Source organism: Thermobia domestica, chromosome 17, assembly GCF_964235325.1.
Source record: "Thermobia domestica chromosome 17, izTheDome1.hap1.1, whole genome shotgun sequence".
NCBI classification, from domain to species: Eukaryota; Metazoa; Arthropoda; class Insecta; order Zygentoma; family Lepismatidae; genus Thermobia; species Thermobia domestica.
The window spans coordinates 93,299,499-93,325,909 of NC_137470.1; the positions used below are offsets into that span (position 1 = coordinate 93,299,499).

The 26,411-nt window shown below is 36.7% G+C and overlaps 1 protein-coding gene across 5 annotated transcripts in view; it reads right to left on the minus strand.

The window, feature by feature from the left end:
- The window catches only part of LOC145673891 (uncharacterized), a 286,927-nt gene that overhangs the window by 55,419 nt on the left and 205,097 nt on the right, over window positions 1-26,411 (minus strand). The window contains exon 7 of one of the 5 annotated variants that reach the window (XM_081743692.1): window positions 10,980-22,513. The exons of the other annotated variants lie outside the window; for them this stretch is intronic. Within the exon in view, the coding sequence (XP_081599818.1) occupies window positions 22,062-22,513 (452 nt within the window). The 3' untranslated portion in view covers window positions 10,980-22,061. Of the gene's footprint in view, window positions 1-10,979; window positions 22,514-26,411 lie in introns of those variants that run through there. 5 annotated transcript variants of the gene reach the window in all.

Consider the following 26,411-nt stretch of genomic DNA (forward strand, 5'->3'; position numbering starts at 1 on the left):
AGATAGTTTATTCTTGGGATGTGTTCTTTTTGAATGATTTTCTCAAGTTTATTCTTGGGGTGAGTTCTTTTTGAACGATTTTCTCAAAAACAAGTCAGGCGACTTTGTTCATATATTTCATAAATAAATGTTTCATTAGCAACCCCATAACACGAGATAAGTTAATCCTCATGAAACAATATACAAGGGGTAGTTTACTCTTGGGGTGAGTTCTTTTTCCCGGACATTTTTCTCAAAAACAACTCAGGCGATTTTCTTCATATTTCAAGTATTTCATTAATAACCTACGCTAATACAAAAATTACTTCTTATGAAAATATTCACAACGGGTAATTTATTTCTGAGCGTTTAGTTTTCTTTTGACGAAGTTTCCCGAAAAAGCCTTATAATTTTAATGTCTTTCACAAATAAACATTTAAACAATAACTGCAGCATAACGTGATATAGTTTAAGAAATTGGAGCGAGAAACTTTAATGTGGTGCCTTTTAACCAGTATCTTTTATTAATTACCACCCGAGGTAAAATATGGAGGCCTGACACCAGGTAGTTCCAAGTTCTTTCACTCAAAATACGCAAGTAAACATGAAATAATCACATCAGTGTACCGTCTAGTACTATTCTCATGAACACAGTAGTTATATCTTCAAAATTGATAAAACATCTCACCAGCACGTAGATCAGGAGTCGGCAAAGTCTGCTATAAATCGAATGCTATCACTGTCACAGAAATATTGTCTTTACAATATGCTACATCGATCCTCATATTCTCATGTGCCTTCTGCGCTTTTAAGTCATAGAATTCTAACTCTATAAGTTTCCTAATTCAGAATCATCCTTCACAACTGAAATTTTAATTTGCGTATCTCACCCAAGGATCCACACAAAAGAGAAAGCGATTGTAAAAATATGTTGATACTACTGCTCAGTAAGTAGAGCTGATAAGCCATACCAAGACAGAAGAGGCTGAAAGCCATGTGTAACTGAAATGCAAGAGGCTGATTTTTGTAAGCCCAAGTCTTTACCTGCAAAGATTACTAATATTGAATGCACTGAAATTAGAAAACCTAATGCAGCCCATCGAACTACAATGTTACGTGTTCCTCATGAGCATCCGCGAAAATATAAAATAAAATATTGCTATTCAGACACAAAACGAAAACGATATGTAAATCCTGTTAAAGGACAGATGAGAAAAGAAAGACATATTTGAAATACAAAATGTTACATTTCAGTCAAAATTTACCGAACCAAAGCTATTAAATACAAAGAAACACGAAAATGCCAAAGATGATCATCTTAAATATGTACCACCTATTTACCATTCACTCACGTGACTTCTGGAATGACGGAGGAAACTGAAGAAAGAAAACGAAAACAATGATGACGACCGTTTGATATTCCAGAGTATGTATAGAATATGTAACTGTATTGATTGCTGAAGAAACAAAAATATCCAATTTCTACTAAACTGTGTGTCAATACATGCATATATTCGCATTTTATTAAATTCATTTTGTTTTCCTTTTTTCATGTATACACAAAACGTCAATATAATAGCGGTCGAACGAAGAAAAGTGTTGCAAGATCTCATTAAAATGATCTCTGTCAGTTCTGAAAAGCAGAGTCTATAATTTTGCAGTAAAGTTGTCCAACAGCCACAGGACATTTCTCGCACCAAATATGTTTTCTTCATGTTGTAAAAAAAAATAATAACGTGTAATTAAATTATCTTTTCTCTGTTTTTCGAGAAAGTGGTATACATTACTATTGAGCTGACTCCCTAAATTTCGCAAAATCGTCACAAACTGCATCATATACAGTATCTACGTCATATTTTCTTTATTTGCACATATGAATGTAATGCGCTGTTTTACTGTTATTATAATGTTGTTACTAAAGGTGCAGTGTGTGGTAATTCTACGTCAAATACAGTAATTTTTATGCTCCTGTATAAATCTTCCGACTTTCAAATCTGGTCAAAGGTAGCACGCAGTTTTGGCGTTTTAGCATGTCATCTTTCTATATCATGTAATTATAACAGATATAATTTGCGGTATCGAAATATACGAACTGCAAACTACTCTTATGTTAGTGTTTTTCTACATAAATTAGCAAGTGAACCATACCAATTAATAGAGAAATGGTCCAAAGTGTGTCATTGAATAGACGAAATTGATAAAATAAATGGTGGGTAATTCAAACCCGGCTTAGGAATTAACACTTTTTATTCAGTGAAATACCTAATAAGAATAAAGTAATGAAGGATTGATAGTGAAACTCGAACAAATCTGAGAAATATCTTATAGTCACACAATCTACAGCCAGAAACACCTAGCTCCATGACATATTCATCAATTCGACGAAATACCGGAATAGTCAATCTGTCAGTAATTAAAGTGATTGCACGCAAACAAATCATGATCCTTGACATATTCCTTATTCTATGAAAAATTTCGTTTCTTTTCAGTTAATGTAAAATCCTTCAACTTAAAGTGTAGTCAGGTATTTTTATCCAAGCCAACAGAGTTTCAAACTAACAAATAATGGCTTGGTGAATAAATCGGTGTAGCTTATTTAGACTGTTGATTTTTTAATGAACTATAATTATTAAAAATTAGCCATACGACATCAGGGCCTTGAGGGTTCATAACCGCAGAAGCAAGGACACTTAACTAATTTTATTTTACCGAATAGCAACTTATTTTAAATGATCATAATACATCCCCACATGATATTTACGTTAACCCGCTGAAAAAGACGAATTAAAATTAAAGGAAATCCATACACCAGAGAATGTTTCATACGAGTAACGTGACAGTATTAGACGTCTACGTTGATAAATTTTATAATACACTGGTGTACATACTTTAAAGACGAAATTCCTGTGGCATAGATCGGTAAAAAATGAACTATACAAAGAAAGTAGTGTTACAGTATGATACAAAAAACAACAGAAAGAAACCTGTGACTAGAACAAAAATGGCACTTCTATACAGAGACAATAACTGACACTAAGGGTACTGCGACTCATGATTGACCCCGTGACATTACAGGAGTACGTAAAATGGTCCTTAGAAGGATGTGTGATTACCAACGATAGTGATGCATCATTTGCAACGTGTCCGTATGCTTCTCACAAGCTTGGTAAAGACGTGTAATGGAGTACAGAGTTTCTTTTCTCCACCAGCTCTTGCATGATCCTTAGTGAATCTGGATGTGGTGCAAGACGTCTCCCTATTGCACCCCAAATGTACTTGATGGAATTTAAGTCGAGAAACACGCACGCCAGTCCATTCGCCAAAATCTGTCGTCCAGGGGCTCAGCCACTTCGACTGTTCGATACAGTTACGCACTATTATCCATAAAGAAGTTGGGATCAACTGCATCTCTGAAAAGAAGCAGGTGGGGAAGAATTACAGTGTCTCAATAACGTTGACCTGTGAGTGTATCACGTTAAAAAAATTGGTGGTCGGTATGACGATGCAACATTATGCCTCCCACACAAGAACAACTGGATCACCAAGAGATCACGTGCCTGTGTTCTTGACAACGTTCCTGGGTTCTTTGCATTTTCCTACCTCACCAGATGAGTGTACGTTCAGAATCACTACTCAGATGGAATCTGCTCTAATCTGACAAGAAAACGCGACCCACTTCTCTTCGGCCAGTCCTGATGTTCTTGACACCACTGCAAACGGTATCGACAGAATTATCGGGTGTTAAGCAAACAACGTGACGGTTGTCTCACAAAGAGAACTCCTATCGAGTCTACGCGACATTGCGGAACGAGAGATTGGACGCCTTGCAGTTCTGTTAAATGTATTTGCAATTATATCCTCTGTTTGAAGTCAGTCCCTTCTTACCTGTTACACAACATAGCGGTCGTCCGCTGCTGTAGTTGATTGTGGTTGGCCACTAACTTTCCTTCGCACATTATTCTCTGTGGTTCGGAGTGCTCCCCATGCAAGTGAAACAATGCTTTGGGGAATATCAAACTTCTAGGTCACACTTCATCCTTCTTCCACTTTCCAAATAATTCTTCGTGTGAAGTTAACCAAATGACTGTAGGCCATGTTGTTGTAAGAGAATCATAATGCATCTTAACAGGTTTCTGACACAAATTGTCTCGTCGCTTTCATTCAACTGCTTCGCGTTGGGCGAGCAAACAGATGTGGTGCTATGGTCACGCTGACGTCATGCTATGCGTCGTCTTACTCGCTGTGCACATGTCGGAGACCTCTGGCAACATGATGCCGAGCTTTTACTAATTTCCACTGACTACGCAATATTTTATGTTACCTTATGTATCTAGGTTCAAGTTTTCCATATCAGTGCAATGTGAAATTGATTATCTGAAATACGCTAATTCCAAACATGTCAAATGAGATTTATTAAATACAAATTACAGGAAAACTAGCATCTTGACAAGATTATATTTCTACTTAGAACATCGATTTCCATCATAATTGCAGATTAGCTGAAGTACCCGTTTTGCGCACAGGAAGGACATGGCTTATGCAATAAATTATATTTTAAAAGTAAAAAACGAGTGAAACAATATCTGTCATTGTCTTTTTTATATATATTTTTCACTATCTCCAGATGACAATGGAGGCGAAAGTTGCACTTGAATGACGTCGGGAGTGTTACTATTCATCTGAGAGACTCGGAAAGCTATGCATTCGACATTAACATCGGTCATTTTGAACATGTTATTCCGGACGAAGTTGGAATAATCTCCGATGAAGATGGAGCTGAAGTTGGACTTCGGTGTTTTCACGACCGAGTGTGCCCACTAGGAATCGAACACAGGACCGCTCGTACATAAGGCGAGAGCGTTAGTAACTACGCTACGCGGGGTCATACTTAAAGACTTGTGATACAAGAACTTTAAAAAGAATGTATGCCATTAAAATGTTATATATAAAATATGAATAACTAACCCCTTGACAATTTTGTGTACTACATCTCGATAAAAGAAGTGCGAGAAAATGAAATCTTTGTTTTACGTCCCACGTTTATGCAGGTTAGGCTAAAGGAGACGGTGATGATGAGTAATGAATGAAGTGGTGGAATGAAGAAACTGGGAGTACGCAATAACGAGTAGTGCATATAGAAACCTACTTTAATTTATAAGGTAAGACAGGATTTCTACAAAGAATCAGCATTTATAAGGTTATATTTTTCGTATGTGAGGTCAAAATTAGAATACTGTTCTACTGTTTGGACACCAAATTTCACTAAATACTCCGATACAATAGAAAATATACAGTTTAAATTTTTAGAAGTGCTTGCATACAAGAAAACCGGTTTCTACTCAAGTATGTCCCCTATGAAGACTTAGTAACGAATTTTAGTTTTCAAACATTAAAACTACCGTGTGTTAGTTACACAAAGAAGTACCGTGTGTTAGTTAAAGTACACGGTAGAAAAATATAAATGAAATCTTTCAGTTTAACGTCCCACAATTATGCTCTTTAAGCTATAGGGAGACGACGATGAAAGCGAGTGAATGATAGAAGAATTGGTGGAATGAGAATATGAGAGCAAACAGGAGTATCTCAAGTAAACCCACAGACATGATGATGTTCGCCACGAACTTATTTGGGTAATGATCGAACCAGGACATTATGCACCAGAGGTAAGCTCTCTACCACTGACCCGCCTGCTCCCACGGCAGAAAAAGTTACAGGAATTAGAAGAATAAAAGTAACAGGAATTAGAAAAATAAAGGTAACAGGAATTAGAAGAATAAAAGTAACAGGAATTAGAAGAATAAAAGAACGGCATGGTATGACGAAGAGTGTGATATAGTGATCCAAGAAATAAATAAAGCAAGACAAATGTGGCTACAATTGGAAACCAATCGAACAAGGAAATATATGAGGGAAAGTGTCAGTTTGCCAGTAATTTAATAAGAACGAGAGAGAGAGAAAAAAATCTAGACTTCCAAGGGAGGTATGAAGCTGAAGAAAGAAGGAGAATCTATAAAGAAATCAAAGAATTTAAGATAGGCTATTAACCAAGAATAGAAATATTAGAAGAAAAAATGACGCAGTAGTCAAGAATAGTACAGTAGCCAAGAAGAGATTAGTTGCTGCAGATAATTCCACGCAGCGCGGACATAAACTGGCAACATACGTCATGTGACCTGACACCTTCAGATTTTTTATCTGTGGAGTTATTTGAAAGAACAACTGTATGTCACCCATCCACAAACAATTCACGGCCTTAAGGACATTATCGCTCTACCCCAGCAACTGACGTGCGTTTAATGCGCAAATTGCAATGAGAATATTAACAAAGAACTGATTACTTGCCGCAATTCCAGGAGGAGGACACTTTTCTGACATCATCTTCCACTCTTAAGTGGAACATGTGTTATTTTCATTCTACAGGTAATAAAGTTTTCAATTTTCTATTCTTTGGTAGCAAATTAAAAGTAAGTAACATTGAAGTTTAAACACCCTTTTATAATATATACGCTATGTGGCCATTCGTCACCGGACGCCCCTCAGATGTTCGGAATCGTTTGTGAACGTCATATAATCTATAAAAGGCGTTACTTGTTGAGCATACACGCACATCAGCTACAGCAGTCAATATGGACAGAAGACGCGAACTTAGGCGTAAAGAAGAACGATCATCGGTTCGGACATTCGACCCGTGATATTTCTAAGAAATTTCAAGTACCCCAGACGACAGTGTGTGAAGTTATCGTGAAGTAAAAGAGAGAGAGAGAGAGAGAGAGAGAGAAGTTATTACATGCCGACCCAGCCCCATTAAAGCGAAAATATTAACAGATCGTGACCGTCGATGCCTGAAACCTGTGGTGAATTCAAATCTGAGAGCGTCATTAGAGATGGCGGTACAGGAGTTTCGATCGGCTTCCAATAGTGAAGCAAGTGATCTACCGTCCCTCAGGAGACTGCCGCACTTGGTTTCATGGTCGAGTAGCAGTTTACAAGCTATATATCATTCATTGCCTGCAGTGCGACCCGTCGTTTACAGTGGTGCAAGGAACGCCTGGATTTTCGACCAATGAAAATCCGTCCTATGGGGTGATGAATCGCGCTACCCGATTTGGTGATCCGATGGATGTGTGTGGGTGTGGCATATGCCCGGAAAACTATTTACAGGACTGTATTGTACCCACAGTGAAATTACGCGAAGGTTCCATCATGGTATGGTCCTGCTTTCCGTGGTGTGGTCTTGTTCCTCTTGTTCGGGAAACATGAATACTGAAGCATACCAAACAATTCTAGACAACACTGCGCTACCGACAACATGTGCACAATTCGGTATTGGCCAATACTTGTTTCAGCACGAAATATTCCATGTCACACGGCAGGCATTATAAATACGTGGTTCGAGGACATGGGTGTGGAAAAACTTGACTTGCCAGCCTAAAGTCCAGAGGTTAACTCCACTGAACACTTATGGGACAAATTGGAGCGCTGCTTGAGAGCCAGGCCCTGGCATTCAAAAACACCACTGAGTTGTTTGTTACTTGGGAGGATGAATGGGCGAAGATTCCCGTCGACACGTATAGCAAATGATGGAAAGTCTTCTTCCTCGAAGGATTGGGGACATCATTGCAGCAAAAAATGCTTCTATAAGACTGGTGCTGAGAGATTGGATTAACGTACTGGCATGGATGTCCGATAACAAATAGCAACATAGTATATTATATATCGTCGTCTGAGGTTCAGTACCGCGTAAGTAACATTTCACCAATTTTACAGCAGAGACAAAAAAGTGTCTAAAAATTAGCTTCAGCCTCATTATAAGCGGTATTACTTTGAGGGAATAACAGAGCCGTTTGCCGTAATATAGGTGTACTACTTAACCAGATTGTGCGCCACCCTATACTGATTCTAATGGTATTAAAAACTCAAATTCGCCAAAATTGGAGATATGCGGTGTTGAATCTCAGACAATATAATCTTTGGACATGAGCTCGTTTGGAAATGGATGCCTCGAATAATGAAACTGACAAAAGGAACGAACACCACTATTATTGTACTGAACTTCCCTACCTGCTTAAACTTCTTAAGCAGTTGTAGTATTCGAAAATGTCAGCGTATGTAATGCAAGCTGGTTGTTGGCTTACTAGAGGCTGTAGGTAACGTGTTGCAATAATACTTGTCATCTACTCCAATAAGAAAATGACAAATTTCCTTGTTTCCATCAGAAGCTTCCTTTCTAAAATAAACTATATTCATATTTCATGCTATGATGTATTAATATTAAATAGAATTTCCTATTTTTCTGGAGAAAACTGTACCCATACTTAATACAGCTGAATAGTGAAATTCATATTCAACAAACTATTTCTCTTGATTGTGACTATCAGTTCAACGACGTCACTACTACTTGATACATAGCTCGATTGAACATTACAGATGTACTTTATCTGTTTCATCCTGCGAGAACGATAATTAAGCTTCTAAAAACTATTTTAGCGTGTTTCAGTTCTAGAGAAACTAACATGAGATGTAAGCATTCTGCACTTAAGTTATTTTGAAGCAAATTTAATCCACATTTCTGAGCAAAAAAGATGGATGTTGCGAAAATTCATTTTTCGAGAACATATAGTGAAAGGAGTATTAGCAGAGATAAGAAGAAAAACATAAATAAAAAACCTGAGATTCCTTTAATACAAAATTGAGTACATATATTAGTTATACATTAACAGTACAATATATTTAACACAGTTACTTTTTTCGTATCTGTGATTTGAGCTTTTTTATGTGAAATTGTTTCACAGGCATTTCATATAAAAAGTTCTAAAAATTCAACCTTATTACACAAAGTATAAACAAAGCATTATAATGTAATATAACACGTTAGCACCAGTAACTGAATGTATATATAACTGACTTCACCTTTAACCTTCAAGTAACAGCGTTATTTAGATATTAGTTTTAAGAAGCAAATACAAAATTTTATTATCAAATGTATAATAGTTCGTAATTAAGACTTGTTTAATGTAATTCTTAACGAGATATATTTGTGAATATTTATTATTCAATTAAAAGAAAAGATTTTTAAGTCGAAACATATCATAAATAAAATCATTTCTCTATTATTACACAAGATATATTAAGTATGGTGTTTAATGTCTTCACCTGACTATCCAGAAAGGAATATAAAATCCATTTGGATGCATATGCACGTCAATAACGGAAACATGCTAGTAGACTTCGTCGGGCATCGAACTCCAAAAACATCCCTTGAACTAGAGTGTGTTTTGAACATCTCGGGATCAAATTGCGTTACTTTTGTAAAACAGGAATAAGGATCATATTTGACAATGTTCGTTGTTACGCAATGCTTCTCTCAGTCTCCTACTGTATTCATTTAGTTATTACTTTAGGTCCCAACTTAATAAGCTGCTACTTTTGGATCGCTGAATCCTAGTCATCAGAATATTTTAAACACTGTGTTTGATCAATATCTCACAACAATACAAAAGAACCAACAACAACAATATCTGGATTATAAAAACTTACAAGTGTTTTCATTAACGATACATGGCACACACTATAATCTACATAGAAAAAGTTCATAACGCCAATGAAAACAATTCATTGAACATAATTATGTATTGTCCTGAGTTGGTTTATCGTTACTTTCAAGCATCAGTAATTTCTAATGATTATTGTACCTAATTATTCTATACCCAGTCACGAATGCTTCGAGTAGTCTCTTCATATCACTTTCAAAAGATCATGTTCTTCACTTTCGGAAAAAGTGCGTGCCACAATAACCAATAAAATATATTATTCCACATCATTCTGGTCTGAATGATAAAAAAAATTCCTTTTACATACTACATGTTTAAAAGATTGTTTTTACTATGGTTGTCAAATAATGCCACTGTATTACTAACTTTCAGTCGAAAGTTGAACTGAAGCTTGTCGATGCTTCACAAGTACACATGTTACCATGTTCCTAACTCAACAAAACATGTATTTCTGAGTGCACAAATATGGAGTAAGAATTAGAAGTGTTTACTCTGTTCGAAACAAGTTTCGTGGCCTCAGGTAGCGCAGTCGCTAACGCTCTTACCTTTGGTGCGACCGGCCCCGGGTTCGATTGCCGAGGTTTTTCAGAGCCATCTTGAGTGAGGTTTTTCATGAGTTTCTTTCATTCACACCAGGCAAACACCAGGATGGTACCTAACATAATGGTACCAGGCCGCTTCCTTCTTTCCCAATTCCTAAAGTAGTGTGATCACCGAGGGATGTCATCCCTCATACGGGATGGGCTAACATGATTATAGCTTTCGAAGGCCCAGAAATCTAATTTTTGGTCCTAATCGAAACAAGTCTGCATAGCTTTCACAGTTCTAGCAGTTTTCGGTCAACAATAATAACATTAATATTACATAATATATGATGTTAGTGCGATTGAAATGTCTGCTGAATGTGTCACTTCTAACGAATAATAACTGGAAAGTAGTCTTCAGCTGTAACCACACACATGACATCAATCAACGAACAATTGGATTGTATGACAAAATAAGAATGTCTCAACTCTGTGATTTAGAAGCTCTCAATCGCCCAATCATCAGGAAACTTCTTCCCTCGAAAGTGATCGAGATGCCAGAAGAGTGGTAGTTAGTGGAAAAGACGTCAGGTGAATACATTGGGTGAGGAAGGGTTTTAGATTGCAACTCTTCAAGAGTCAGCGCCATTTTTTGAGCGAGTCGTACAATGTAAGTACACCACGTTTCCCCCATTGGTCTAGTGGCTAGCGCGCGTGCTTTTGATGTACAGGCTCCCGGATTCGATAACTGGTGGGAAAACAGCGAAACTCGAACACATTACACTTGTTCGGATTACACCCTAAACTGTACGTCCAACTCTCATAGCATCGATGTTAAAAGAGACACTAAACTTCAGCAAACTAAACAACAGCAAGTCTGATTGTCACTGTTGGACGTTTGCGGACACGTTTGTGGTGTATATTTCATGGAGGTCAACTATGTAACAATCCAAAATGATAGTTTCGCCTCAATGGAGAAAGACATGATCGATCATCCCATCATAGACCATTATACCAGCAATAAATACCTTCTGTGGGTGGACAGGTGGTTTTGGAAATCATTCTGGAAAATAACCACAATCCAACCACTGTCCTGACGTTTACAATTGTCATAACAGATTGTTTTTTATCAAAAGCGGCAATGCAGAAAACCTTCTCGACTATCCCGTACACTCAGAGATCTGCTAACCTCCAGAGTCTTCGTTAGCCGATGTGAACTCATGCGGCACTCTGCAGTTCAATTTTTTCCACCTTAGCGACTGCGCGCAGCCGCCGAACGACAGTGGTATGATGTTTGCCTAAATCGCTTGCAATAGCACGAAATCTTTTCCGAGGATCCGCTTTAATAATGTTCCTGATGAGTTCATCAAAACATCCTGTTGGTCGGTGGCCGCGAGGTTCATTTTTAAATGTGTTACCAGCACGAAATTTTTACAAACTAACGGCGAACGGATTGTTCTTTCACCTCTTTTAACCCAAATGCACTGTTGATGTGTTTCTGGTCTATATATGCATAATGTCTCCGTTGGAACTCGCAAAGTAAAACTATTAGGAATTGTGTGTTCTCCATGGTACATTTTCACGCGCTCTCTTCGACAATACAGCAGTTCCTGGCTGACTGTGCATCCTAGCGTGTATTCTCAACATGTTCCGAGTTCATAACATCATACCATCCATTGGTTGCGTAACAAACGTGCTTTCTCATCGGACGTAACAATGAACATTTTAATCACACCAACGCAATACACAAGCACACACGAAATTTTACAATCAATAACTTGCGCATGTGAAAGTACAATACAAAGCTTAAAAACTTATTTCACACAGCGTTGTGAATTCTAGTGCACTCTTCTAAAATGATTATTTTAAAATTCGCGTAACGTGATTCTGATGTGTACCATCCATCATGAATATAACAGAAATATTTGACAGGAAATGAAATGTAATTTTTGACGTTTTAGTCATGGCCTGGATGCTGGAGGTAACGGATAATGAAGTAAATGAGGACGGAAGAGTTAGAGAAATTAAGATTGCAAGTGAAGATCGAGAAAACTCACAGACATGTCGTCTTCTATTTGCGATTGAATTACAGACCGTTCACATCAGTTAAGTCTACTGAATTGAATGAAGTAAAAATGTAATGTATGGTAAAACTTATCTAAGGTATGTCGATACGTAGTAACACCAAATTAACACAAACTACCATTTAAAAAAATCCTGAATTACATAGTTCCAAATTAATATGCCAATGAATCTCGTTTCCCAAACACTTTAAATTCATATGCTCGCTTATCGATTACCCATTCAGTCCAACATGAAACTGAACATTAATCAAAATTATTACGTCGTCAACAATTTATAAGTTCAATTTGAAAATACACTTTTGGTTTCCGTTTAGACACCCCATCATGACTGTGATTTCGTTTTCTCAGAAAAGCAAATTTCTACACATGAATTTTGAATTTTAGTCATTAAGAAAGGAGAGCCAAAATTACGTGGAAAATATTCCTGAACTCAAGCATAACTGACGTAATTCAATTTAAATATTTCGACTAGACAGTATTATATATTCACTGGTATAAAAACTAGGGGTTAGCTCGATGTCCTTAATGATTACATGACTAAACAGCATGTCTGAGAAAGAGGAAAGAAGGTACTGAAATTTATATTTGCTCTTTATATAGCTAGTGCACTTACACAAAGAACAAGAAAACGTTTGTAACTTCAAACAAGGTTGTCATCGAACGTTTAAAAGTAATTTTACAGACTACTAAAAGAAATCTTTCAAGATTAGAAAATAATGTAGTAATCAACTTAAATAATATTAAAATTCATAATAATTTAAATGTCGAACTGAAGTAACTAATCTTCTCCATAGTGCACATTTAATTAGGAAAGACCTGCCCATCTGATAGAACAATTTCTCTACAAAATCATGAATGCATATTTTTGTACATTGTACTATATGGATGTGTAAGTCGGGTGCTAACTCGCAAGGTGAACGCAGGCTGAAAGATTTCGAAAATGTCTTATGCGAAGGACACGGTATTAACGAGTAGACGGGTAAGTTTCATAACCTGAAATTCACAACACGAATTCGTCATCGAATATAATGCAGTCAATTAAATCGAGATTAAGACAGACAAGATACACAGCTAAAATTCAAGGTACGCGGAGGAATACCGAGCGCTTAGTTGTAAACAGCACAGACAAAAGAACTTTAGGTAATGAGAAAAGATGGAATGATATAAAGCATTATAACCGAAGTAAGCTGTAATAATACAGGATGTCTAAAATTATTGTATACACTCTTTAGAACAGAGTACCTCAGTAATTACAAGCGGACAGCTATACAATTTTTGTAGTGTTGTATATCTTAAGGACATAAATGTTCAAACTAGTAGATGTAATACACCGTCACACAATAAAAATATCGCTTGTACTGCTACTAATGTTATGGAATCAAAGGACTGTTCAATTTGCTCTCTTAGATCTTCGACTGCTTGTTGTTTCTCGGTGTACATTGTGATTTTAAGAGTTTACCAAAGAAGTCTACAGTTAAATCCGGAAATCAAGGTGGGTGCTCCGCAGCACTTCTTGTTTTACCTATCCATTTCTCACGGAGTATGCGATCGAAAAAATCCCTCATATCGAGATAAAAATGTGGTGTCGCCCCAACTTGTTGAAGGTAGTACCCATATTCATTGTCGAGAAACATTTACGTGCTTAAGGTACATAACACAAAATATGTAAACCTATATGTCTTAAAGGTGAGATATTCTTCTTTAAGAAGTATATACATTACTATCAGAGACTGCATTGATTTGCTACAAGTTAGGATCCACTAGCAAGCTTTTGTTTCTGCAGCAGTAAACTCACGATTCCTTAAGTTATGGAACTGGACAGTGAGTTGTATGTTTCGTAAGCTCATATTCTACACTGAAAACCACTACAGTTCAATAAATTTTCAAACGAGTCAAAGTAAAACTTTATGATGTACATTTACATATTAAACATTCTTCGAAGATCCTACAATATGGAAAAGTAACATATCAACATTACACATACGGCTCCTAGACGTCCCAGATCTACATCATTTGTCCCCGAAATAACTGCTCAAAAGTTCAAATGTCCTGCGTTTTTCTCCAAAACAAGTTATCATCATTCGTGCGACATTTAAAAAGTAAAGTTTTTACTAGTCAGTTTTGGTGAGTATTGACCTATTATTTCATTAATTATGATATTTCAGCAAAAATCAAGTACATAACTATGACTATCCTGTCAAGTTTCATAGGGGGTTCCGGTTTTTCAGTCTTAAAATCTGGGAGCTCTAATAACGTACATACAAATAACTTTCCGTAAACTATTTTGAATGGGTCCATTTGATATGTTCTGTACCTAATTTTTGAAGTAAGAATTGGATTGAGTTGAATGCCCCTTTTCAGCACAGGACCTACTGTTTGAAGTGGAATCAGAACCACATCCTCACGGGATTGAACCAGGCACCACACGCACTGACAGTATCCACGTTAGCCACTCAGCCACAAAGAGTCTGAAGCTAGGATCAAGTGCTTCCAAGAAAAAGAAAAAGAATTCCACTCACTCATCATTATATGAACAAACGAGTTTAAATATGAATCACACGTAGGTACGATACATTATTTTCCTATTAATTTGAGCCCGGAATGCTTGAGCCAAAATAATGTAATTATGAAAACTCAGAATCACGAATTCACTATTATGTAAAGTTATAGTATTTAACAGGAAGACCTAACAAGGAACACTGTCTTGTCAAGTCCAATTCTGATGAAACGCTATTCGCAAGAACGTACGTAAGAAAAGCTTCATAGTCAAAATTATAGCTGATACCGCAAGGGTGAAAGACAGAGCTTATAATAATAATAATAATAATAAATTACAATGTAAACCGTGTGAAGTGAGGAAATTTTCTGTTCATTTAAAAATTATTCAAAGAACTAAGAGAAAATAGATATTGAATCGATATTAGATAAGAAACAGGTGCTGACTCGCATAAAACATGGTAGCTGACATTTTGGTAAATATAGGGTTATTCAAAAAGCGCGCCGGCTTTGGATCGTCTGGCAAATTTTTGTTTCTCGGTTGCCGACATTGTTTTGTATTGTTGCTCTATTTACAAACATTACGATTGTCGTCTTAGTCTGAATTTCTCGCATTTCTTCAGTCTGTGTCTAGTCATGGAGCAGTTTACTATAGCGTACGTGTGCTAATTGTGAACATATTTTATCAGAACGGAGAAAGTTATGAAGCGACTGTCAGGAAACTTCGCGTGGTTCTAGGGCGAAATGAGGCACCGAATGAATCAACAGTTCGCAGGCTTATGAACAAGTTCACTGAAACGGGTTCAACAGTCCTGGGCGTCATCGTAGTCTCGTTCTGAGCAAAACATTGCGGTTGGTTCGTGACAGTGTGGCTGTTAGTCAGGCAGTCATAGCGAATTTCACGAACAGAGTTATTGCATGCCAGCGCAGTAGAGGTGGTCACATGCCCGACGTCATTCATCATACCCGAAATCGGAATGTGTGGTGAACATGTTTATGAATTTTGTTAACGTGTTTTGAAAAAATAAAGTTCATAATTTGATGTACCGAAACCGGCTCGCTTTTTGAATAATCCTATATTAAGCAGGTTTTGTAACATATTAAACAGTACTGAAATTGTATCGAACATTCATTCCTGTGGTCAGGTTTGTCACAACTATGCTAAGAGTGCTTATTCGTGGCCAAGTAGCTATGGTTAATGCATTTTTAGCGTGTGGTCCCGGGTTCGATTAGCGGCGGGTTACTTGTCTCGGATCCAAACGCAAGTGGTAGTTCGGATTCAACTTTAAGCAGCAGGCCCTCTCATATAGCCTTGGTGCTGGAAAATGACATTGAGCTTCAACCACTATTCAATTAACTGTATCACGATTTACAGGTAATATAAAATTGGCGTGTAAGTAGATGAAGTAAAAGCCAGTGCGCAGAAAAGAGATGATGGAAAATGAATTAATTAGCCATTGTAACGAAAAGTAATTACGCAACTCCATCTGAAATCTAGAACTAAGATCACATGTACAATAAACACATATGGTACCCGCTCAACAAAGGCCGAGTATGGTGAATTTTTAAAGACAGCACACGATAAAACTAACTCCAATGCGAAGTGCAATGTTGTCAGAATCTTGATGAAGTTATGTTTATGCATTCGTGTGCCATGTATAACACGACCATTGAACGAATATTGGTTGTCAGTTTAGTAACTAAATATAAGCAAATATTATTGACCGGTTAAATTGTAATTAATATATAGGTAATCTGTTATTATCCTATTAGTAATTATAAACTATTTTAGCCATGGGTTCAAGAAAAAAATTAAAACATCATTAATGTTTTTAAAATAGCTTTCTGAATAGTCACCAGTAAAAAATATTGTACAAAGTCGAACACCTTTTGTAAATTTTCAAAGGAATTGAACTCAGTATTGTTTTATATCGCTCCTACACTTCGGTCTACACCTTAAGCTGCTATTCCGTCATTCGATTCAAAGGATTCAACCTCCCCTCCCCACACACACACACCTTCTTGCAGAGAGAATTTGAAAACTTTTCAAAAAATTATATTGTTATCATGAGATGGCACAACACTTTTCACTTTTCGCTGATTTTCGAGTTTCGATGATATTTTATAGCTTTCCTTCAATTAGTGTAGTGACTTATTAAACAGAAAACACAGTAATGGCGCCACTCACGCAATAATTAACTTTTGCTTTTCCTTCCATAGTTTGCTTCTCATACAACGAACCTAGCAGTTTTTTCTTTCTTTTTTTTTCCTCGAACAAATAATTCCTCTCCCTATCGACAGAAAACTCATAGTTCGTCCCTTCTTCGGAATAGAAATCACGCGTTTAGCAACTATGCTTTCACTGTTGAATGCAAATTCCGGTGATTAGTTTTGAATTTAATAAAAGAGATGTGAATTATACAGAGCGAAGTATTCAAAGAAAGAAGCCACCAACCTCTATGCTGAAGATCATACTCTCGCAATTGTATGTAGCGCATTTTAATGCTTTGGCTTGAAATAAAGTAATGTCCAAAGAAAATTCACCTTCGATTTAATTGCATCTAGCGGTAAGAATACACGGTTTTTCAAAGACAAGTGAGTGGCTATACATCTATAAGACTACGCTTTTGGACCATGTGTTTACAGTATAAAACGCACAATTCTATGCCAACTGATAAACGTCTTACAATGTTAAGCAAAACAAAGTGTCACGTTCTGTGCTAAAAGCCGGACGAAGATAAAATTACGTTGTGTGCGAAAATGGATAGCAGGATGAATTCTTTGTTTTGTATGCGCTAACATGCAAAAGACAAATTCGGAAGTAGTCCAGTAGAAATTTCTCCCCCAAATTTTATTATATGTTAAAGCATGGATTAAATTACTACTGGGTATGTTGTGAGGAACCAGCATATCGAAAACAAGTAAGTATTCTGTCTACCTAACGAAAATATAGGCATTAAATCAGTCAAACGAAAAAATAAATAAATAAATAAAAATATATTTAAAAAGCTGATTACATAGAAATTCGTCGCGATCGTAATACTGCAAATTATGGGTACGTTAATACATCGAGCAATACTTTCGACAAATGTACACTTTCACGAGTATAGGTTCAACATTAAAAGACCAAAAACCGTGTCCACGAAGAAATTAAATGCCGAATGAAAGCAGAAAATTCGTGATATTCAGTCCAAACTCTTTTCTCTTCGCGAATTCCATGAAAGAATTTGAAGCTTAAAATATACAAAACGATAATTACGCCTGTTATGCTGTATGATTGAGAAATCTGTCACTTTGAGGGAAGAACGCAGACTGAAAGCATTTGAAAATAACATCCTGAGGCGAACAGTTGAACCCAAAAGGGACGAGGTAATGGGGAATGGCGGAAACTCCATAACGAGAAACTGCGTGATTTATACCAAACATTGTTACGGTCATTTAGTCTAGGAGGCTCAGTAGGCATGTCAAGCAGCCAGAATGGAACTATCTATTTCAAAATTTCAACTGGAAACGCAATTGGAAAGAGACCATTTGGAAGATCTCGACACAGACGGGGGGAAAATATTAGAAGCGATTTCGCAGAAAAACTAATAGAAAGTAGAAATTGGATCCAGTTGGCTAAGAAGAGAAACCAATGGAGAGCTTTCAAGAATACGGCAGTGGAACTTCGGGATCCAAATGTCATAAAATAAATTAGTTGAGAATTTGGCCAGAATATTGAGAATAAACCCAGATATGGTTGAACTTTGGCAACATCTGATCAGCAGACATTCTCATTTCGGTGGCACCGGCTGCAGACACATTGTTTTACTGTCGCCACTCGTGCGAAGTTCAGAGGAAAATCCTGGGGTTTGCCTGTGTGTGAAAAGAAAGAAAGAAAAAAGAAAAGCTCAATAATATTCTCCAAGAAACAAAGAAACTGCAGAAGTCTGAAAATTGGTCTAAAATATTCTGATGAGAGTAATGCTCGTTTTTCTTGAACAGACTCAATGTGTTTGTCTTACAGATAGTGAAACGAATAATACAAATAAACTCCTATTAAACATAATAGGGGGAGGCGAGCATGTTATGGTATGGGGATAGTTTTCTCGTACTATTGTTGGTCCCTTGATAGTACTCTTTAGAATTGTTCACTACAAGAAGAACTTAGTCCTAGCAGGAGATGTAAATAAATGGGCATGTAAGATGATCAAGATCAGGATATGAAAGAATACACGGAGGATATGGATTGGAAAACAGGAGTAAGGAAGGCGAGAACATACTACAACTGGCAGAAGTATACGATCTGACTATCCTGAATATCTTCTACAAGAAAGAACACTTCATTACACATACGAGTGGCATTTCAAGGTATTAGATCGACTTCATCTTATGGAGACAAAACCTATATGATGCAGAAGACTGCAAACTAATACCAGCAACACCGCCCCGTAGTAGCTGATGTCTTCAAAGAAAAAGTAGGAAAAAGATGACAAAATGTTAATGTTCGAACGAAGTGGTGGAAACTAGATGGGGTAAGTGCTGAAAAGATTCGAAAGCAAATTACTACATCCCAAGTACTGGAAATAAAGAAAGAAGAGTTGCTCGTGGAAGAGGAATGGACCGGAATATCAGCAGCATTCAAAGAACAGAAAAAAAATCAGGGATAAACAAAAGGAAAAGGCTTCATTGATACGGAAACATTGTGGTGGAGTAAAAAAGTTCAAGCAGCTATGAAGGAGTAGTAGTAACGATACAAAAATGGCAGAACACTGCTAATCAACTAGTTTTGACGGATTATACAAGGAAGCGAAGAATAACGCCATGAAGGCAGTTAGTATAGTAAAAGGCGAGTCTTATAATGAGTTGTACAACAACCACGAAACAAAATACGAAGAAAAGATTATCTAATGTAAGAGAGAGGGAAAAGAAAGATATTTTGCAAGTGACGAAAATAACGACGTTCTGACAAGTGAGAAGATAAAGAAGAGATGGAAGGAATATTTCCAGAAACTTCTCAATGAAGAAAATCCGAGGGAAACTTGAGAAAATATATCCACGAATCAGGGACTGGTTCGGCCTGTGACCATGGTAAAGGTAGAAAATATCATTAAAAAGATGAAAAGTGTTAAAGCTCCAGGACTGGATAATTTCTCTATCAAAACATGGAAAAGTTTAGGTAAAGAAGGAGTGTAGTGGTTTACTCGACTGTTTAATAGAATACTGTAATCAGGTAATATGCCAAAAGAATGGAGAAGCAGCTACATTGTACCGGTTTTGGAAAACAGACGAGATATGCAAGAATGTGGTAACTACACAGGAATAAAATTTATGAGTCATGTAGTGAGGTTCTGAGAGAGAATGACAGAAGCAGGATTGCGGGAAGAGACCAAATAACAAAGAACCAATTTGGTTTTATGCCAGGACGATCGACAATGGATGCAATATTTGCACTTAGGATGCTAATGGAAAAGTACACAGAATACCAGAAGGGCCTTCATATAGTTTTCATCGACGTAGAGAAAGCATGTGACAGTGTCACGGGACCTTATTTGGTGAGCATTGAAGAAGTGTGTTCCGAACACACACATTCAAGGTAAGTACAGTGGATGTAGGACAGAAGTGAAGAGCACGTGCGCAAGAGTTCACAGTCAAAGTGGGACTTTATCAGGGATCTAGTTTTAGCCCATATTTTTTTGCAATTGTGATAGACAAACTTACAAATGATATCCAAGAGTTATCACCCTAGAATATGCTATTTTGCGGATGACGTCCTGCTGGTGAGAGACCAAGGCAGCACTGCAAAGTATATTAGATGCCTGGAGAGGAGCATTGGAGAGCAAAGGGCTTAGAACTAGTAAAACCAAGACAGAACATTTACATTGTTTTTTCAGGAAGAATGAAATCAAGAATATAAGAATATGACTGGACGAAGAAGACGTGGTAATGACGAGGAAATTCAAGTACTCGGAATCAATACTGCAGGAAAATGCAGGAATAAAAGATGGAAACAGCAGAATTATCAATGGTTGGACACAATGGAGAAAGCGGCAGGAGTATTGTGTGACTGTAGGATAGCAATACGCTTTAAAAGGAAACGTTTCCAGAACAGTAGTGAGACGTGCCATATTATGCGAAGTGGAACGTTGGACGACGAAGAAGAGAGAGGAACAGAAGTTACATGTTGCGAAGATGAAGATGCTGCGGTGGATGTGTGGAGTGACAAGGAAGGACAGAATTAAGAATGAAGTGATTCGGGGAACAATAAAAGTGAGACCAGTAGTAGAAAAGCTACAAGAAAGTAGAGTAAAATGGTTTGGGCATGTAAGACGACGACCTTTGGAATACATAGCTCACCGAGTAGATGCTGTAGAAGTCAATGGGAAACGAGCCCGAGACCGGCAAAGAAGAAGTGGGTAGACTGTGTTACGAACGATATATGGTGCAGTGTGGTGTCACAGCTGATATGACAAGATAGGAACAGGTGAAGGACAGCTATCCAAAAAGCCGACACCAGTTAATGTTTTTGGATGCTGCTTGGCAAAATACTTCCCCTTATCTCCAAATTGTGGAACAGTGTGAGCAACCAGTGCGGCTATACAATGCTACTATGAATTCTATGACCACATTGAAAAAGGTATTTTCTCCCCTAATGCTCATTTTAATTTCTGAACGACTTGATCAATTGGAGGAATACTTCCTATCTTGAAGTGAATAACTTTTTTACAAAATCAGGTTTGAAAATGCATGTAAATCAATGTATTTTCCAATATCAAAATCGATACTGGACGGACATCTTACTGCATATTAAGCTTCACTTTTCGTGATCCACTAGTTCATTCTATTATTCAGTTGTCCAGGTTCTGTCGATCTGTGACAACCCTGACGTGAATGTTGTCAAATATTTCAAAGAATATTTTCCCAAATTACTAGCAGCACTGGAACATTTGATATGCAATTGCATAAATATCCCCCTCCCAAGAAAAAAGTTCAGAAAAAAAATCATAAAAAGTAAAAAAAAAAAAAGTAATTTACACAAGCACTGGGATATGGGGTTTGTGCTAAAATAACGAAAAATTACACTACTGAATATGCAAAAATACATAAACCTAATTCGTAGCTTTCGTAGAACAACAACAAAAGTCTAAAAAGTAAGTATAAAAGTTATTTAAATAACTTTTTTGGCAATCTATATTACTGTTCTCACAGAGTTCTGATAACTTAATAACTTTAATACAGAACTGTACTCTTTAACTTACAAATGAAAAAAACAAACACAAATTTCATAATTTCAACAGTATTAAATCACAAAGTAACTTATCTAATTCATGTAATATTACACATGGTATAAGGTAGAATGACTTCATTACAATATATATGTAATCAAAAACTGTCATATGGAAAAATCATTTAACACAAAAATAAATTACTGGTGAGGTTCTAGGACTTCACTCAACTTCCTTATCATGCTCGGATTTCAATGAGGCTTCGGCATTACTTTTGTCACTTACAGTTTCTGGTTTTATACTAAGCTCAGGCAATGAGTTAAAGAAGTCCATTAACTCACTCTCTTTTACCCAAACAGGCAACAATCCAACATAGCGCCAAAGAGTTGAAATGGACACTTTGAACGCGCAGGCTGCTTTCGTCATTTTGAGTTTCTTCAACCACACTGCTTGCAAAGCTTTAAGCATGTTTTCTGATACTTCCCTGCCTCGAACCAAGAGCTTCTTCCCGTAAGGCGTGTTCACGATTTCGGCCTGGGGATTGACTACCATACTAGGAGCCGAAAGTTGTTTCACTACTTTGGGCACAGGTGTGGAAAATGCGTGAGGAAACATTCTCTGAACTGGCGGTACACCATATACAAGGCCGTAATCACGAACATTAAGCCAGCCGCCTGCGGGAAAGAAAAGGATTTCTCTCAGTGCATTCCTTGTGTTAAAATAAAGAACAATCTTCCTAGCATTTGTTTAAAAAAATTTACATGTTAAATTACAATCTAAAATTTTTGAACAAAAATAATAATATATAAAAAAATACAGTACGAGCAGCGTTACAATATACTATGTAGTAAGTCCCACCGGCAATTTCATATTTTGCCGGAATTAGATAATAATTTTAAAAAAATTAACGGCGAAATATAGTGTCAACCTTCCGCATGTTTTATAAATTACCCAAATATGAATGCAAGTAAGGAACTTTTCAAGTCGATAATGCACCACGCACTTTCTCAAGTTCATGAGAAAAATACAAGGAGAAAGGATAACTTCAACTTTCATGGGATGCACAGTCTCGGTCAAAAATTGTTTCATGTTCACGATAAATTCCAAGTTGGCAAACAACCATGTTCCGCTACTTTTATGAAAAATACTACTACAATTTAAAAAAAAAAAAAAATATTTCGGAAGACAAAAATACCGAAAATATACAACGGATAGTGAATATTTCTTGACAGGAAAGAACTTTTGATCGTGACTGTACTTTTTGTAATTGACCAAGGTCTACGAGATCTGTTGTAAAAATGACCTCAAGTAGAAATATCGCTTGCCTTTACATAGAACACACATTACTTGCTACAACATACTTGCTTACCCTACTAGAACATATAACTTTCTGTCTATATATAATAATTCTTCCAGACGGTGATAAATACAAATGAATTTATGGAATGGTAGTATGAAGATTCCACGTAAACGGAAAGGCCTGCACACTACGTTTAACTTCCTATGGAAGGCTCTACTAGACACTACATGAGTATTTTTAATGTTCCTGTTTTCTCATTTCTGTAAACGACGTCTCTATTGACTTTCTGCTTTTCCTAAATCGAAAGACAATATAAAAATTAGGGTTTTCAAGCGATTTAGTTCGCAAAAGTCCTATGAAGCAATGCCAGCGGATGTAATGGAAATATTGTTTATCGCCTCATAATTAGATCACTAGTTCTGACGCTTTGAAAAGGTATATGGTCCTGACTATTTTATTTCACAGTACTATTAAAACTACACCGCTACAAAGTCGAAATTTTGATCTCGCCTTGATTCTACATTATTTAAAAAAAATAGTTGAAAAAAAGAAAAGAAAAAGAAATTTAGAGATATCTCCTCTTACGACTATTTTTTAAATTTGACAGTACGATTTTTAATACTTTCGAAATACCAGAAAAAGTGAGAATATTAAATTGTTTGAACATAACCTAAGAAATTATAAAATATTACAATGCACAAACGTCAATGATTTCAGAACGTTATCCACTGTTAAGCAGCGGATGATTCCAATTAATTTACAGATGTACTTCAATGTTGAACTCGTTTAATTTGGCTATCTAGACGGTAGCATTCTGCAAATACTAACAAGGGATGTGCGTGATCTCGAACGCTCAAGTCCGCACGAAAATGTGCTTAGATTATAAATTGGTCATCCCGAAAACAGTGGTATGAGTCATTCTCATGCAAAACGCAGGCGGTTATCTGCTAGCGCCAGTCGCCAGTGGCATGTTGAACCTGCACGGACAAGCTTTAGTTGTGTGAATAGTATAGCTGAAACAAGAGGCCTTCTTTTGGAGTGTTCGACTGTGAGTTAAAGTGAAAAGAGTGTACATCGGTATCATGAAGCGAATTAATTTCTTCATGTATGTTGTCAAACTGTTAGAGGCAAAGTTGCGACGTGCTGAATACAGAAGGGTAATTGGAATCGAGGATACGGAGTTCGCGAATATCCGTAGCATAAAAATTCACAAATACTATGTCGATAAAGCAGAAATGTATGAAGATATACTGTGTAGGTAATAGCGCTTTTGAAGGACAGGCAGAGTCCGTACCTGAAATTGGCCCGTCCAGCAATACAAGACTTTCATCTCCAGAGCAACAGAAACCTTCAAGTGAGTACCAATCATCTCCACCTAAAATGTTGAGGGCCAGTATATTACAAGATATTGATGATAGCATACTGGAGAACATTTATGAAGACTATTACAATCGTGGCTTCAACTCCTATAGCAAACTTATGAGGTACTATAAGCGCATTCGAAGTAAATCAAATTGCAAGGTAATATTAGATTATATGTCTAGCAAAACGTGAGATCGAGCTCACTTCACGAGAAACAGGGGGTCACAATTAAAAACGATAAAAGAGTCTGTGATGTCATAATTTGATAGGACAAGAGCATATGGATCTGCTGTTCACTATTGGCATCTGCAAATGTAGGCACTAGAAGCGTCTAAAGAGGTTGGCCTAGACAATTTTACAGCGTCGATTACTTTTATCAACAAACTTAAGTCTGAATATGACATTTCTCCCACGCATACGTTCGTCACATGTCAGAACATACAAGAAGATCGTAGTATTCGTCAGAAGGCATAAGCGTTTGTGGAGGAAGTAAACAAATATGTAACAGATGGGAGTGTGAAAAAGTCAATTTAATTATGAAATGTCTTCATTGTCAATACTATCTCACAGAGGCAAGAAAACTACATTTGATGGGCTGCAGTCCGTGTATAACTCTACACACAGCTATACAATTGAAGTGGCTTTGACCACGTCATTGAAATTTCACCCCTACACTTTGAGGAGTGAATAATGAGACAACACTATCAGGTCAACGGGAAAGGTTTGTTGTTCAGATAGCGTAACTATTTTAAGAGGAGGGACATATAGCAATCAGACACGATATTGCAATATGTGTATTTTTGGTCCTATTGTATCGATATTTTGTTTCTTCGCGTTACGAAAGTTCTTACTCTTCGACCTTGCATAGGTGATCATTAAATATTTTTCGTGATAAGACACACAGTTTTGCATGCGAATGGCTCACATCGCTGGTTTTAGGATGAACGATTTATATTCTAAGCATATATTCATGCGGTTCTGAGCGTTCGAAGTCATGCAATCCCTTATAAGTAGCTACGTAATAAATTCCATTACGTTTATTTTTGCGTTATTTGGAAATAAATCTACGTGGTAAAATTTAAACAGCCATTATATCTTTCATTTGCTTACATTTATCAATAATTTTTAATAGCCCAATGGGTATAACGCAAGAAGTTTAACTAATTCTACACGAAGAACTTTACTCTTGTAGCCGAACTTATCAGCTTTAATTACTTCAAAGAATCTAGCCTTAAACCCCAAACAGAATTTAATGGACAGAAATATGCCTAATTTCCAGTAGTGAAACAAAGTAGACTACAGATGTTATTTCCTTTAGTCTTGCATTCACATTTGAATAATCTATGAAAATTTCGATAGTGGGAAAACCAGCTTCCCCTCGCCCTTAATGCTATAGATTTCCAAATAATCCAGCACCACCATTTCATTAAAATGCATCCCTATCTCACTTCATAACAGAGCACAGAAAACTTAGATTTTTCTTGTTTATTTCAAAATAGAATAAATCTGACGCGTTTGTTAACATGCCAATTTCAAAGAAGAATTTTAGGATAGACACAAAGGAATCAGAAACATGCTTAAAGTGACTGGATTTGATCACAAATTTTGTGAAAAATGCAAAGCAGTAGTGGATTAAAATGTGATCATGCATAACGCGAATGTAAATATTCTGATACATTTTCCTCTCGCTGTGAAACATACACTATCATAATGAACTTGAAATCACAATACTATCTTCCCCATCCCTATTTTTCTCGTCACGTGCGAATGAACAATTATTCAGAAGTTTCATTTTCATGCACCTTTTACAATATGAGCTTATAACTTCCATTAAATAAATGTCCTTGTAATTATACCCAACCGAAATCGCTACCAAGAAATCTATATACCAACGTCAAACGTTTCTCCTT